This window comes from Mytilus galloprovincialis, chromosome 6 (assembly GCF_965363235.1).
Source record: "Mytilus galloprovincialis chromosome 6, xbMytGall1.hap1.1, whole genome shotgun sequence".
NCBI lineage: Eukaryota > Metazoa > Mollusca > Bivalvia > Mytilida > Mytilidae > Mytilus > Mytilus galloprovincialis.
The window spans coordinates 2558249-2574158 of record NC_134843.1 but is presented as its reverse complement, the minus strand read 5'-3'; the positions used below and the strand labels follow the sequence as shown (position 1 = coordinate 2574158).

The 15910-nt window shown below is 31.3% G+C and overlaps 1 protein-coding gene across 1 annotated transcript; it reads right to left on the bottom strand.

Moving 5' to 3' along the window:
- Positions 1-1716: 1716 nt before the first annotated feature.
- Positions 1717-11382, bottom strand: LOC143078699 (tyrosine-protein phosphatase non-receptor type 1-like). Its single transcript, XM_076253611.1, has 9 exons — positions 11227-11382; positions 9870-9978; positions 7717-7817; positions 7315-7413; positions 6290-6439; positions 5768-5977; positions 4991-5188; positions 3236-3393; positions 1717-2382 (listed from the first exon to the last, which is right to left on the bottom strand). The coding sequence occupies exons 1-9, from the start codon at positions 11293-11295 to the stop codon at positions 2178-2180; spliced, it is 1299 nt and encodes a 432-aa protein (XP_076109726.1). The 5' UTR covers positions 11296-11382; the 3' UTR covers positions 1717-2177.
- Positions 11383-15910: the final 4528 nt, after the last annotated feature.

The window sequence follows — 15910 nt, the reverse complement described above, 5'->3', positions numbered from 1 at the left end:
GGTAACTGATTTGATAGAGACATTTTCCATAGGAAACTGAAACATCTACAAACAGTTTAACTTAATACTTATTTATAAATTTTAAGTGTAAACATACAAGTTAACATCACATTTGAGTAATATACGCCCTATTTCTCCATATCAGTATCGGGGACTCATTTCACAAAAAATCTTACAATTAAAATTTATCGTAAACTCTACAAAAATGTGTATGAGTGAAAAGTACTTTAAATCTTAAGATTATTTGTGAAAAGAACTGCCTTGATCTGACTGCATGACGGTCTAAAATAAATTTCCTTGATATCATTGTTCAGTCAAACCAACAAATAATGTCCAATAAAATACATAATTTCCATTGAATTATTTATATGAAAACCCTGTGTTTAAAAAGCAATGAATCAGTCATTTTCCAATCCAAAAAAAAATATCAAATTAAAACAACAAATTTGTGTACTATTTTTTTTTTTAAAGAATTGAACATAATACAATGCAACAAATGTTGTCTTACATTTTCGAGATAACCTTATTAGTACAGTAGATTATTTTCTTTTTTAACTCATCTTTCATGATGTTGACTACTGACTTAAAGTAAATAACACATTTCATAGACAATTTGACTCTACCAAATACATCAAGGTCTACTTAAAGAAAACAATATTTAGTACTTTTTCCTATATGTATTTTAAATTGTCACTGCTGCGAGGTATAAAATTTACAAGCCAAGACAGAAAGAAAACAAAAAATAAATAAAACATGCAGGTTATATATATAACTGAAAAAGAGCTCGTTTACATAACATGAATAATGACTGATGATCAATTGATACCTTTAAATAGTGAAATTTACGTAAAACAAAATTTTAAGTGAGAGAGTATATTTCAGACAGAATGGACAGGTAGCTGTTTGTTTAATGTCCAGTGGTACATATTTCAAGCATATTTTTGTTGAATTTTCTATATCAGTATCAATAAATATATTATTAAATTAACCCTTGTCAATACACCTTATTGCTATTTGTCCACCATAACTGGACATCACAAAAGTTCATATTAAATTTTGACGTCATAATAAAAATAATAAAAATATCTGATGCCAAAATGGAAAAATGATTGTTGTATGACGTCAAAAGTTCAAGCTGGACAGATTTCCAAATAGGGATAAGGTGTATATTAAACTTACATTAATAACTAAATGTTATATCTTATATCAATTTTTTCTTCTTGTGGCGTTGTCGTTGTAATAAGGTAGTGACCTATTTCCTTAAAGGTGGTTCTATAATATTATTTTATAATTAACAAACATGTAACACTTTGAACATGTATACCCAACCCCTTCCGTTTTAAAATCACAGAATTGATAAGTTCATAATTTGAATATTCTTTAACTTATCATTTCAGCATAAGATCTTTAATGGTACCTTTCCCTTTGTAAAGTTAAAACAAAATCCATTAAATAAAAACAAAAGGTAAAGTGGTTAGCACTTAACAGGTAGATAGACAGATAGATTTACAAAGTGATTGCTACAGATTGAAATAAGGGAAGATTATTAAACTACTGGCTTTAGGTATGAACACATTTTTGAAATGATATATATATTTTTTTTTTAGACTTCAAATATTATAAAGATTAAACCTTTCATAAATAATATAAATGTAAAAAAAAATATGAAGCTGTAGCCAGATCAAGTGTAAGGTTTGCAAACAGTCAAACAAAAGATTTTATTTACTTTTACTATCACATCTTTATTTTCAGAATGTATTAATTGGTTTCATAATCAAGTAAATATTGAACCTATCACAAAAACAGTGAAAAATAAAATCAGAATACTTTACTTTTTAAAATCTATTGATGAAACTTCCTGACTTTTCAAAACCATATTTCAGAATAACATGTGCATTCCAAAGTACATTATGCCTTATAAATTAAAATTAAGAAATCTACTACTAAAACTGTCAAAAGCAATCTTAATATGAGCACCAGTGAATCTATATATAAAACATCTTTTTGAGATTTCTTGTAATAAAAGAAAAAATATTTGATATTATCTATAATAAAAAATACATGCTCGCAAAGCAGACAAATCTCTCGTTTGTCAGAGTATAAAACTGTAAGTTCTACCATTTGAGGTTAGTCAGACTATTTATTATCAAAATATTAACCCCTGATATACAATACTATTATCCCTTATCATGACCTAAATAAAATGTGTAAATAAGAAATCCACCAATCAAAAGAGTCAGTCCAGTCAGTCCTATAGCTACAGGTTTTAAATATGATTTTCGCTTTTTTGAAAGTTCACTGTCCCGTAATTTATCTTTCATTTTTCTGACTTGTTCTTCTGTTTTCTTCTTTCTATCTTCTCGATTTCTTCTCCTGAGTTCACTACAATTTAAATAACAGTTATTTACAGAAGGTCAAGTTATTTTAATTAAAAGCCAAAGGCAGGGAGAAGGGGATGATTAACATGGAGTAAAAAAAAAATATACCAAGATGAATGGTTGGTCTTAGCTTTTTAAGAAAATCATTCGATTTCTTAGAGAACTTTGAGAGTTCTAAAGATTTCAAGACTACACAGGCTAAAACAGTGTTACAAAAGCTTCAAGGAAACTTATTGATTGATTGTTAATAGGTTAACAGCTTAGCCTCCTGTAGCAAACATCACATGCATGTTCAGGACAAGAACAAATTCACATTGAATACATTTTATGGAATATTGTTAGATCATCAAACACATACTAAATTATGTTCTAATACAAATGAAAAAGATGACACAGACAACACATGATCTCTTAATGGCACAGAAAGCAAAACAATTACAGCCTATTGGACCCGAGCTCATTACAAATTCATCTGGAAAATACTATTTTACAATTTTGAGACAATGCAAGGGGCATAACTTTGATCATTAAAACAGAATAAGTCTAACTTCAAGTGTAATTCATAGTACAAGGTAATATAACATTAAAGATCAGTGCAAAAATCATAAGTGACTGACATATTAGATAATAAGATTAAAGAATGACTCAATGGAAAAGTTGGCATATTAATTTTTCATATATTAGAACTTTTATGTACAAATTTCCTAGAATCAATCCCAACCACTTCATCATACCGAAAACCCTAATACAGGTGTCACAAATGGAAAGTTTATTTCACAGAAATGTTTAAAGGTACAAAAATAAACCCATTTATAAGGCAAGCTTGTGAGGCTTTGTTGTATAACTGATGTACATACCTGGTACCACTAACTGATTCTTTTGAGTTCAAACCTTCCATAGTATCCACTGAATTCTGGAAACCAGTTCTTGGAGGAAGCGGTGGGGGTTCATTTCTATGTGGCAAACTTTCCACTCTAGTGGGTGGTTTAGGAGGAGCTTCATCATCTGATGATTTCTAGAAGATAGTTAATATAACTTTTTATATTTGTTTTTATAACATTTTTCTCATATTTGTTATTGATTTAATTAATTTTACAATTTGTTTTCTAATTGACAATTTTCTCATATATTTTTTAAACACAGATCACACCAATTCTTTTGAGCTTATTTTTGTGAACATCAAGTTCCTGTTTTATAATTGACTTCCTTTAGTAACGTATGCATTTTTTAAAAAATCTTTTTTTCCAAGTTTCTGTTTAAGTTAAAGTTATTCTGAAATTATAAATATAGACAAATATACATCTTAATCTTCTAAACTTTTAAAAACAAATCTAATAAGGTATCATGCATGATAATTGTTTAAACAACATTTGAATACAGATTTATCAAAATGCCTTTCATTTTTCAGAATTTTAAAACAAAAAGGGAGGGGGTTGGATTCTGTTCTTGGACCATATAGAGATGTGTTTTTCAAACAAGAATTCAAACTGCAACATATGCAATTATCATTTTATCATTGCATAAAACAAGAGGATTCCGAAAATTTGACAAAAATTAAAAAAAAATGACAAGCGAACATCTTTAAAAGTGCATTAAAACAATAAAAATCAAATATTTCTTTGTTAAAATAAGTAGATGGAGTATGCCAATGCAACAAATCAACGTCAGAGTTCTAATAACGATCATATAAGCAATCACTATTGGTAAGCACACTGCATTTACAAATAAGGAAAACCCATACTGTGAAGTCAGCTATTGTATTTTTTTTTTATTTTGGACAGTTTAATGTTAGATAAAATAAAGACATCATCTGATCATAAAGGGAAAGAACTGTTTTTTTTGTTGTTTTTTTAATCAAACCTTCATTTGTATTGCTGAGGCTAGAATGTTAAGATGTAAAAAATTTGGGAAGCAGTATTTATATTCAATTAGTGTCTGTACAAATAGCATAAACCTGATAAAATAGCATGTAAACTTCCTTGAAGAGAAATTCAGTCCCTGTATTAAAATTAACAAATATATATTAGATATAAAATTCAATATACAATTTATATATCCCTATTCAAGTCTAAGCTTCAAAGAAAAACTGAATGCATCACAAAAAAAAATAAGACTGAATTCTGGAACGACTTTTCAGAAATTTGTCAAAATTGAAAGGTAGCTAGCTCTTCAAGGAACTTATATATAATTAACATTGTGTCAAAATTTGGTAAGGAGTTGCTGAAGCATATTTGAGTAATGTCAAGACTTACTCAGACAGAAAGACAGATGGACATGGAGTACCATAATACATCTGTTAGCAACAAGCTTATGAAAAACTTATCTCCCTTACATCTGAACACAGAGACTGAACATAGACAGTTCTTCTAAAATTTAATTACTTTAAATTCAGAATTATTTCATGCATTTATTTTTTTCAATTTTGATGAAAAGAAAAAGTGCATGGATATTTATGGAAAATCTGCATACAGATATATGCATCAGATATCAGAATGAGGGTTCTTAATATTGTGATACTCACCCAATCCCATTAGTCACAATAATTTCTGAATTTATATATAATTACAGAAAATAGATTAAGTGATGATTACAATGTTCATTTCCAATCTCACCTCTTCTTCTAAGTAACTTGACAGTACGTCCATTGTTGATATCTGTTCTTTATTCAATAACCTCCTCCCTCCTTCTATTATGGCAAGATAAGAAAATCGTAACTGATCAGCCGTCTGAATAAGTCCCATTCTATAATATCTCATGTCTAAAACTATCTTACGTATATCTATACCATTCATATGGTCTTGATTTTCAATCTGAAAACATTAAAAAAATCAAAAATGTTGATTTTATGTCTAACTCCATGAAAAAACATGATTTTATGTATTTAAATTGATCAAGAATCTTGTGTCAAGATAAATGAACCAAATATTTAACTCACTTTAAAAAAAAATATTTGAAGGCACAACCAAATTAAAATAAACAGCATATTTTTATTAAATTATCATTAATGAAATGTAACAACAAATAAAAAAGTCGTTGTTCTATCTTTTGAAGCATTTCAGTACAAGACAGACCATTTAAAAATGTGAGATGCTGTACATGCTGTTTGGCCCAAAAAAATATTCACAATTTACGCAAACCAGAACCTTAGCTTACAACCTTACAAAACCAAATTTACACCAACATAAATGTACATTGTACTATAGTATACAACAAGCACAGATTTTATCAAACTTAATGACTCTTTTTTATCAATTTTTCCTAATTTTTTCTAATCTTTTAGAAAAATCTTCTCCTCTAAAACTACTGGTCCAAATATAACCATAATCATCATTGAGGTATCAACTTTACAGACTAGTATCAGCTAAAGCCTACGACATAATTATACTTACTATAACAAGTACAGAATCGACCAAGCAGAAAGTTCCAGATCGACCAATTCCAGCACTACAGTGTACAATACATGGTCCAGAATCAGGCTCTAAACCACCAGACTCTCGTACAGCCATCAGAAAGTTCAGAAATGCTGTCGGTGAAGTAGGTACGCCAAAATCTGGCCATGTGACATAATTAAAATGTAAAATTTCTCTTGTTTCATTTGTCTAAAAAATACATGAGAAAACATACATCTGTTAAAGCATGAGTGAATTATACAGCCTTTTGTGAGGCAGAGAAATAATTGTTTGCAGATGATGAACAAAAGTTCTAGAATTATTTTACCTTTTTGTTCTCATATTCAGATTTCTTAATTTTTTTAAAATTTATAAATAAAATTTAGTTAATTTTCAAGTTCAAATCTTTAATATCAAATTTCAAAACAGCAAATTTTTAGAATGTTAAAAGTCAACTATTAGAACAGTAAATTTTATTCATTTCTTGAAATAAGCTCAGGTCAGACCCTATGTCCTCCTCACCTGCATGTCTTCAATCTCTAACGTCCTGACTATATAGTAGTTACATGATCGTTCCTCTAATAATGTTATCTTTAACTGTACATCTTCGTAAACCATTTCTTCATCATCCCCATAATTCTCACCTAATGGCCAATATTGATGACATTTTCTCTGTAAAATTAAGGTTAAAAGCTAGGTCATTAGCTGTCAGATATCAATCTTGAATACAACTACTGACTAAATACCTGTCAAAGTTTAACTTTGCTTGTCTACATTTTACCTGACCATCAATATTACAACTACATTTAGTTATCTAGCTGGTAGCCTGTTAAATCATATTTTGGCTACAAATATTTTGCTTCTCTTATTTTAAGATTAGAATTTAGGTTTAGGCATAGAGTTATGGTAAGTTAAGGTGAAGTTTAGGATTTAGGGTTACTTTAGTTTAGCTCTATAGAGGTTTTGACCTCTTCAGTAAAGGGGCAAATACTTTCTCCCTACATTTACTGTAATTAGCTTTTGAAAATTTTGAATCTAACTGATAAAATATGTCACTGCAAATAACTTTCATCTTATAAATCCTTTTTCTCATAATTATAGATACATTGACTAGTTTAGCAACATAGTTATTGATGATCACAGTATATTATAACCAATGCAGGTTCTTCTCGTTTGATTAGTTTTACACTAGTCGTTTTGGGGGTCCTTTATACTTACTGTTCGGTGTGAGCAAAGGCACCCTGTAGAAGACTGTACTTTGACCTATAATGGTTTTTCTTTTACAAATTGTGACTAGGATGGAGAGTTGTCTCATTGCCACTCATACCATAACTTCTTATATCTACTGAGCAGCAATTATTATAGTGAAAAAGAACAATGGTTGATACAGAACTTAAGTGGACAATAGCTGAAATAAATATTTTTAGCAAAGGAACATACTGGATCCCATGTTTTCTGAAAAGACATTTAGTCCAGCAAAGACCCATGGATAACTGAGTAATAGTTTTGTGACTCCAAGTCAATTAGACCTTGAGATTTAAACTTACAGAGCCACTTTCTATGACTTTGTTGAGCATAACTACAGCTTTACTTTTCTGTTCCCAAACCATCTGCCAGAAATGTCCTGATGTGTGTTCTAATGGACCCTGAAAATATAAAAAAAGACAAATTGATTGTTGGTGTTTTATTGCCACTTTTAAGTACCACTTTTGGGCTTTCTAATGGCGACCAGTTTTTATTGGTGAAGGAAGCTGGAGTGTCAAAAGAAAACCACCAACCTTGAAAGGAAAACTGACGATCCTAGTCAATTAAGATTGGAATCAAGTGCACCCTCATGGTCTTGGTTCGGACTCACAACCTAAGTGCTACACCTGATAGTTGGCAGCAAAATGTTTTTCTGTGCTTTCATCAACCATTGACAGTTAAATAGATGAATTCATATATATTACCTGAGCAAGTATATAATTTCTATTAGCTTCAGGAACAGGTAAGTAACAGGCATTGATATAATCCTCCTCCCCCTTCTGTAACTTGACTCGGCTGTGGTCATCTAAAATACATGTATTTATATCATCACATAGAATACAGTTTATTATATAAAATATACATGCTGACAGCAAAATCGTATAATACATGTATACACAATTATACAATATATTTTTTTAGTTATACTTGTAGGATATTTTAATACAGGCAGAATACATGACTTTTGTGTTTGGGAAATTTACCACAAAGGGCCCCTATTTAGCAATAGTTGACCTTTGAATGATGTTTGAAAAATATTCTTTCTTGTGTCTGTGACATGTTTTCTGTTGTTTTGTTTTTTCTTTTAACAGGGTTACTTTTACAAATTGTGCCATGAATGAGTTGTTGCATACAACATCTTCTTATATCTATTAAGTTAATCACAACCTTGGCCTTAAATATGCCATCCAGTTAACACCAAAAACACTGTCAATGGACATGTACAATGTAAACTAAAGCATAAAACATTTAAATTAATAACTGAACTACACTATGGCATCTTTATATCATCCCAACAGTCAAAATATTGTAGAAATCCTGTTAGAATTGACAAAAAGCTTTAATATTGAGTTCAGCTAACAACAAGATATAGTGTAACATACAATTTTATTAGTTTAGAGACTGCAGGAGTAAATAAATTGCCTATCAAATCTAAATCTGACTGCCTGATAACATGTTCATCATTTTTCATGTTTTTTTTCACTAAATTTGTTCCATAAGGTTTTTTTCCAGTTTTTATTATTTCTAAAACAAACTTGTAAGTTTTTAAACGATTTTAACCCCACCACATTTTGTATGTGCAAAGTCAGGAGCCTGTCGGTCAGCAGTGGTTGTTTGTTGCTATGTAACATCTTCATTTCTCTTTCAATATTTGTTTGCATTTTGTTTGATTTCTCATGATGAGGGCCTCAGGGAAGATTAGTTATATAGCTAACTGTGTAACCCTCTTAAAATAAAGTATTGTTGTTGTTAATATTTTGTACATTAATTAGGCCTTAAGTTTTCTCATTTGCATTGCTTTACATTTGTTATTTCAGGGCTTTTTATATCTGACTATGAGGTATGGGCTTTGCTAATTGCCGATGGCCGAAAGGTGACATAATTTCTGTGTCATTTGGTCTCTGTAGAGAGTTGTCTCATTAACAATCATACATAACTTCTTATTTAAATATTGTCAACTACTTATTCTAACATGTTTAACTTACAACATTATTTAAATTTTACAGGTGTTTCGAATAATATGGGTAAAGGGAGATTATTCATTTCAAGATATCTAATTTTAAACTATAAAACTAAATGTGCCAGTACTTTAAAATCTTAAAAACAACAGGGCTGTGACCAATACTTTTACAGGTTCCAGTCTTAGTTGGAGCAGAAGTATACATGTAGAATCAGGGCTGATATGCATATAACCACTTAAGTTAAGATATCAAATCTGTATCACCTGACATGTATAATAAGTTGTTCATTCAGAACATTAAATTGATTTTCCTAGGATCTTTATAATATTTCAGAAACCTTGTACATTTTGTATTTTCTAAGCGTAAAAAATCCAATGGACACCAAAGTCAGGAGCCTGTAATTCAGTAGTTGTCGTTTGTTTATGTGTTACATATTTGTTTTTGTATTCATTTTTTGAACATACATTAGGCCGTTAGTTTTCTTGTTTGAATGGTTTTACATTGTCATTTTGAGGCCTTTTATAACGAACTATGCAGTATGGGCTTTGCTCATTGTTGAAGGCTGTAAGGTGACCTATAGTTGTTGATTTCTGTGTCAATTTGGTCTCTTGTAGAGAGTTGTCTCATTGGCAATCATACCACATCTTCTTTTTTATATATAAAGGTATACTTTGCAGTAGTCACTAGTATTGACTCACTACACATGAAAGGCAGATGCATCTATATATAGGTAAATATATTTATAGTAACAAATCCTTTATGCAGTCTGTCAAGCTTATTCAGAAACAGGGTTCTCACTAGGAAGTTTTTAGGGTGAGTCGTCTATGCTACTAAACAATTTTTAACATGGTGAATCCAATATTAAACACAGGCATGAAAATGTTATGGCTTATTACATGGGTAAACATCTCTGTAACGGTTCCTGTTTTTATTGGTCGGTTGTTTTGCTTCCTTTGTTGACAGTTCTTCTTCAAAGGCTATCTCAGCAGCTTCCACTTTGATTTCCTATAAAAATAGTTTGAGTATATAATTTAAGCAAAGTTGGCTTTATATGAATTTGGCTATTTATTTTAGGTTTTGACATATAGCTCTTCAATGGTTTTGGTACTTACAAAATGTACATGTATACATCTTCGAATTTCAAATGTTTGATTTTGAGCGTTCCTTATGAAGGTAAATCCATTAAAGCACTTCGGACGCAAGAAATTATTAAACGTGTATGTTTTCAATTTTTTAAGTAAAGGTACCAAATCTTTTATTTAGAAACTTTCATAGTACATGCAGATAGGAATTGACCATGTACATGTAATGAGGAAACCTGATGAACAAGTCATGTTTATGCAATCTAAATATAGCGAACAAAATTTAAAGACATGACAGAATAGAATGTTTGCTGCAGACAATGCTTGATTGGTGCAATAACAATTTTTGAAATTTTAACTGTACCCTCAAACATGTCAAGTGGCTACACTTGCATTGACTTGTCATGGCTAAATAATGATATTAAATGATATTAAATGAGCAGCATTTCAAAGTCCAATGGCAAATTACTGCAGTTTCAGGTAGAGAAGATATGAATTAATCTGATATGAATATGAACCCTGCATGTTTAACCCTACTGCAGTCTTAAAGTGACTGTCCAAAGTCAGGAGCCAGTAGTTCAGTGGTTCTCATTTGTTCATGTCCGTCATATTTGTTTTCTTTAAATTGTTCTTTCTTTTTTTATAAATTTGGCTGTTAGTTTCTCTATTGATTGTTTTTACATTTTTTTATGTTGGCGCCTTTTGTAATGAATATACATGATCGATACATACATGTATATGTATTTTCTACTTCTCACTTTTAAAGCTATAACGTATATGGTTGCCTTTAATTGATAACGTCTTTTGAACATCGGTGGATAATTGTCCCAGTGGCAATCATACCACATCTTCATATTTATATATTTTTCATAAGACAAACATTCTGAGCTTGTTTTAAAGTGTGCATACAACAACAATTGACAGTAAGACATTACTCTTCGACTTCATCGTTGATTGCTGACCAGAGTTTAATTTTCATACTCATTTATGCTGTTTGCTAAGCAGAAAAGCAACAACTACCAATTTCATTATCTTTGGTTTGACCCACTCTGGATCAGACCTACATCCTACTGCACTCAAGGCAAAAACAGATGTCAACAGTCAACACGTAGCGTCGCAAGACGAGGAACGCGTCGGCCCTTTTATGCTTAAATTGGTATTTCACACAAACCTGGTATATAGCAGGCCATATGCCAAATTTATCATACTGCTGTGATTCTTTTTCTATCTCTGATTCCATCGACAAACCGTTACATTGACAATATTTTGGCTAACTTTGAAAATGTGAACGCACTTGTCCTTTTACTTCCGGAATTAAGAAAGTAAACGCTTGTTCACGTCGGTAAGGAGATGAAGATCCGAATTATTACTTTGATTCGACATATTGACAACCATAATATTATAACATAAGCTCTTATAAGCTTTTCATCGAATATAAAAAAAACATATGCAATAAAAAACAAAACAAGGCATGCAGTATGCAAATAAATAGTAATAAAACAGCCCCTCATTTTAATAACTTTAGAATATATGTCATATATGATAGGCTAATAAGTAAAACATATATGTGAAGCACTATTAAATACAGGAATATTTGTTTTTAAATTTACAGTTATTTTTTTTTTATTAAACGGTTTTAAGTAAAAACTTCAACTGTTGTATTTATTATAACGTAAAAACAAAATTTCAGTTGCAATGCAGCCAAGGATTTGTATAGTTTATAGATACTTAAATGCAGCACACAAAACATGATAATCATAACACAAATTACCTGCAGTCAGAGCAAAAGCAGTCTGTTCCAGTACTCCAGGACTGAAGAAGACCTCAAAATGTGTGAGGATGTTAACAGTCATGAAATGGTCTGGTAAAGTATTCCTCATAGAAAGAGCTGCAAAGCCTCTGCAGTCCGGCATTCGAGGTCACGAGTTCTTACCTGCACTATTTCCAAAATGTTACTGTGTCTGAAAAGAATATTTAGTGTGTTAAGTCTGTAGTAAATTTTGTCCTGATGCGACTCACTTGTAAGGTTGGAACCTTTGCAATCTCAAGAAGAGTTTCAGAGAATGATAAATAGTCGTCATATATATATACGAATCTTAATGCTCTCTCTTGTATTTTTTTCAAGTGTTTCAAAGTTTTTTCTCTGTACAAAATTGCCAAGCCAAAGGGCAAAAATTCTCTTGAGAACATTCAGCTGTTGGAATGCTTTTTTACACAAGTTATACTTATATATATTCTCGTTTCTCGTTTTTCTTTTTTATAGATTAGACCGTTGGTTTTCCCGTTTGAATGGTTTTACACTAGTAATTTTGGGGCCCTTTATAGCTTGTTGTTCGGTGTGAGCCAAGGCTCCGTGTTGAAGGCCGTACATTGACCTATAATGGTTTACTTCATAAATTGTTATTTGGATGGAGAGTTGTCTCATTTGCACTCATACCACATCTTCCTATATCTATATAAAAGTTTAAATTGAAAACTGCGTTCAAACCTAGCTATGATATGTGTGCATCAATTCCAAGTAACTTGACTGTTTACTCACTAGTTAAATATTTTGCTGAATTTGGATATACGAATTTTTTGCAAAGGTTATTTTCTATACTTAGACTACTATATAACACAGGTCTAGACTGATCTTTCTAATTTCTCAAACTTCGTTTCTTTCTTAAAAGTACACAGTGGAAAGAGAGTAGGTGGTAGTTTTATTTTCATTGCATGTATCAACTTGTATCTAAGTTTGTGCAAAGTGCGTTTGATACTGACAGACTGTCTTTTCAGTATCGAATATGAAACTTCCAACCCCACTGATTTTTTGTTTAAATTAACAGCTATGTTAAACTGCGAATGGAAATTTGGAATGGTCCAAAGAGATAACAACCTGACCAAAGAGTAGAAAACTGCCGAAGGCCACTAATGGGTCTTCAACACAGCGAGAAAAAATCCCTCACCCGGAGGCGTAACCCATACATTTTGTACTATATGTGTTGCTCAGTACTAACGAACACGTTAAACACAGGCCGGGAAATAATCTGGAAATAATAACCGTGATAAAGGAACTATTGGAAATTGCTTGTAGCACGAACATAGATAATAATTACTCTAGAAAGACGAAAGGGTGCTACTAAGCAATAGAGCAATCGACCGATAAAAAAACACCGTAGACATATAATGCAAGAGACTGATAACTCCATTTATAATGTTCATTTAATATTATAGGGTTATTGCATGAATATTGGGGAATATTGTCCCGAGTAGAATTTTATATTGCACGAGCTTGCGAGTGCAATATATGTTCTACGAGGGACAATATTCCCCAATATTCATGCAATAACCCTTTTATTGTATAGCAATATAATATTTAAAAGTAAACATTGGTTTAAACTAAGATTTTGTCGTTGATGACGTCATGAATTTTGAAGATTTATTGCACTAGTTCAATATCAGAATTTATTGCACGCTAACTTTTGGTTACTTTCTGTGGGAAATATTATATTGCTATACAATAAATTAAAATATAATGCGACTCTCTCAATATTTGTCTTTTGACGTAGTGACTTCCTCTTCTTTTTTATTCTCATACTCAGAGTTTCCCCCGGAAATTGTTTAAAAGGTTGTAAAGACATATCCTGTAAAGTAAAAGTTTCATGACGTAAAAAAGACATTAAGATATTGAAATTCAACGAAGACAAAGAAGGCAAGCTGTTGTTGGCCTAGCTGATACTTCTTATTAGTTGGTTTTGCTAGCATGAAATTTTAATATGATTTATTTAAAACCAATTCTTAATGATAAATTGTCTTGATAGGGTGTTGGGGATATTATTTTGTCACTTTTGAGAAATATGATCTTAATCTATACTTTTCCAAAATCAATGAAATCACGAGGACCGCGTGATATCATTAGAGATCATTAGAGTCATATAAATTAAATACTGCCTCTGATATCATGTAATTTCACTTATACAGTTACACATGCCAATATTTTTAAATATATATGGTTCTGCCATGCCCAAAAGGGAAATAACATCAGGACAAGCAGCGTCTACAGAACACTAATGTTTTCTACAGTGAAGAATACTCATTGTCAGACTCTTAGTGTGGTGGCATTGCACCCGGCCAAGATTTTCTTATGCAGTTTATGACATCTTTATACCAAATTCCTTGAATGTGTACTGATAATTAATACTTTAGTTGGGGAGAATATGATTTCTTTATTGGTTGTACTTCGCTTTGAACTCAGTAGCATTCAAATTACGGCCAACGCCAACGCCAAATATCCATGTAGTCCATCTTGTAGAACCTTTATATTGTACTATTTGTTCACATGTGCATGTCCTAATTTCGGAGTCTGTAATTTAGTGATTGTCACTGGGCGTCATATTTGTTTATCGTTTATAGTTTTGTCATACATCAGGTCGATGTTATTTTTCGTTCGATTTATTTTTATCATTTTGTCATGTCGGGGCCTTTTATAGCTGATTCACGGGTGTCATTCGGTTTATCGAGAGAAATGATCGTGAAAGAATATCTAACGGCGGTCAAGTATTGAGAGACGATCGTGAAAGTTCTGGTAACGGATCGTGAAAGATTTTTAATCGAGAGGACATGTGAAAGATCAGTAAATATTCTAATTTAATTAATTACACAGACAAATTTACGACAAAATAAAACTGTCTGTCAAAATGGTTTAACATTATGATCAGTATGTGAGAATATCCAATTTCAAAAGTACATAGTTTTTACAAAACAACAAAAGGCAGATTGCTTCTCGACATTTCAATGACATAAAAAAATGTAAACAAACACGATTTTTTTCACAAATTCGACTAGATAAACTACTTTTATCCGAGTAAGGGCATTCTATTTGAATTAATCAAATGGTTCTCATAGTTATTTTGTATAAATATAATCTGAAACTTGGTAAATAAAGAACTATTTACACAAAATTGATTTTTCGGATCGTGAAAGATGACGTACCGCATTTTTGAAGATCGTGAAAAGGATCGTGAAAGATCTGATGCTACGAAGACGTTCAAATTATTCTTCAATTATATGATAATTAATATTTGTTATTGGTATTGAGAAAAGCTAGATAGGTCAACATCCTCAATAGGTTTAAGCATTTCAAAGTAATAATATTTTCAGAAAATGAAAAGAAAAAGAAATAACAATACGGCAATAATAAAAGACAATGGGTGACAAAACGCCGAAAAAACAATCCAGTGTTGTTGTTATGATTGTAAGGTGTACATTTTCGACTTCTGCAAGGTTTCAACTGACATCGAACTCATTATCATGCATCATTCGGCAATGTTTGTTTTATGTTGTTTGTCCTTTTGGTTATATACCTTAATGCTTATAGCGCCAAAGTATTTCGTGTATGGCATACATGTCTATCTGCATGTTTCATATATGACAATGGTGATGTCAATTGATATATTGAATGATAGTAAGATGTCTATGTCTGGCTGTCGGTCAGGGTTCATATACTTTTGACCTTATGTTCCGAATTAATTGACCAAGCATAACTTTTACATTTGTCAGTTTCTAAGGCACTGTAAGGATCGGAACACATTTATTTGGTGTACGGGATATTTGTAGAGATCTGTATGGCATGGTTCATCTGACCTTGACCTCTTTTTATGAACCAATGACAATCTTAAGCGCATTTGACACTTCTAGTAAAACCCTTGATATTATAGACGTTATAAACAAATATACTATCATAAGTAAAGCATTACAGCATTCGCGATCTGGTATTCTACAGTCTGTAGTATATAGTTAAAGCAATCCACATCTGCGTTGTGTATAAAGAACTTAAGAAAGTACTGTTGCACAAAATGTTGGTTATCGTTCAATCT

What these genes read in the sequence shown, in the direction of transcription:
- LOC143078699 (XM_076253611.1), bottom strand. Translation starts at nt 11,295, where the DNA reads ATGGAATCAGAGATAGAAAAAGAATCACAGCAGTATGATAAATTTGGC. An exon ending in CAAGTTACTTAGAAGAAGAG is followed by an intron (nt 3,394 to 4,990) that starts GTGAGATTGGAA and finishes ACTATCTTCTAG; the next exon opens with AAATCATCAGATGATGAAGC. An exon ending in GAATCAGTTAGTGGTACCAG is followed by an intron (nt 2,383 to 3,235) that starts GTATGTACATCA and finishes TTTAAATTGTAG; the next exon opens with TGAACTCAGGAGAAGAAATC.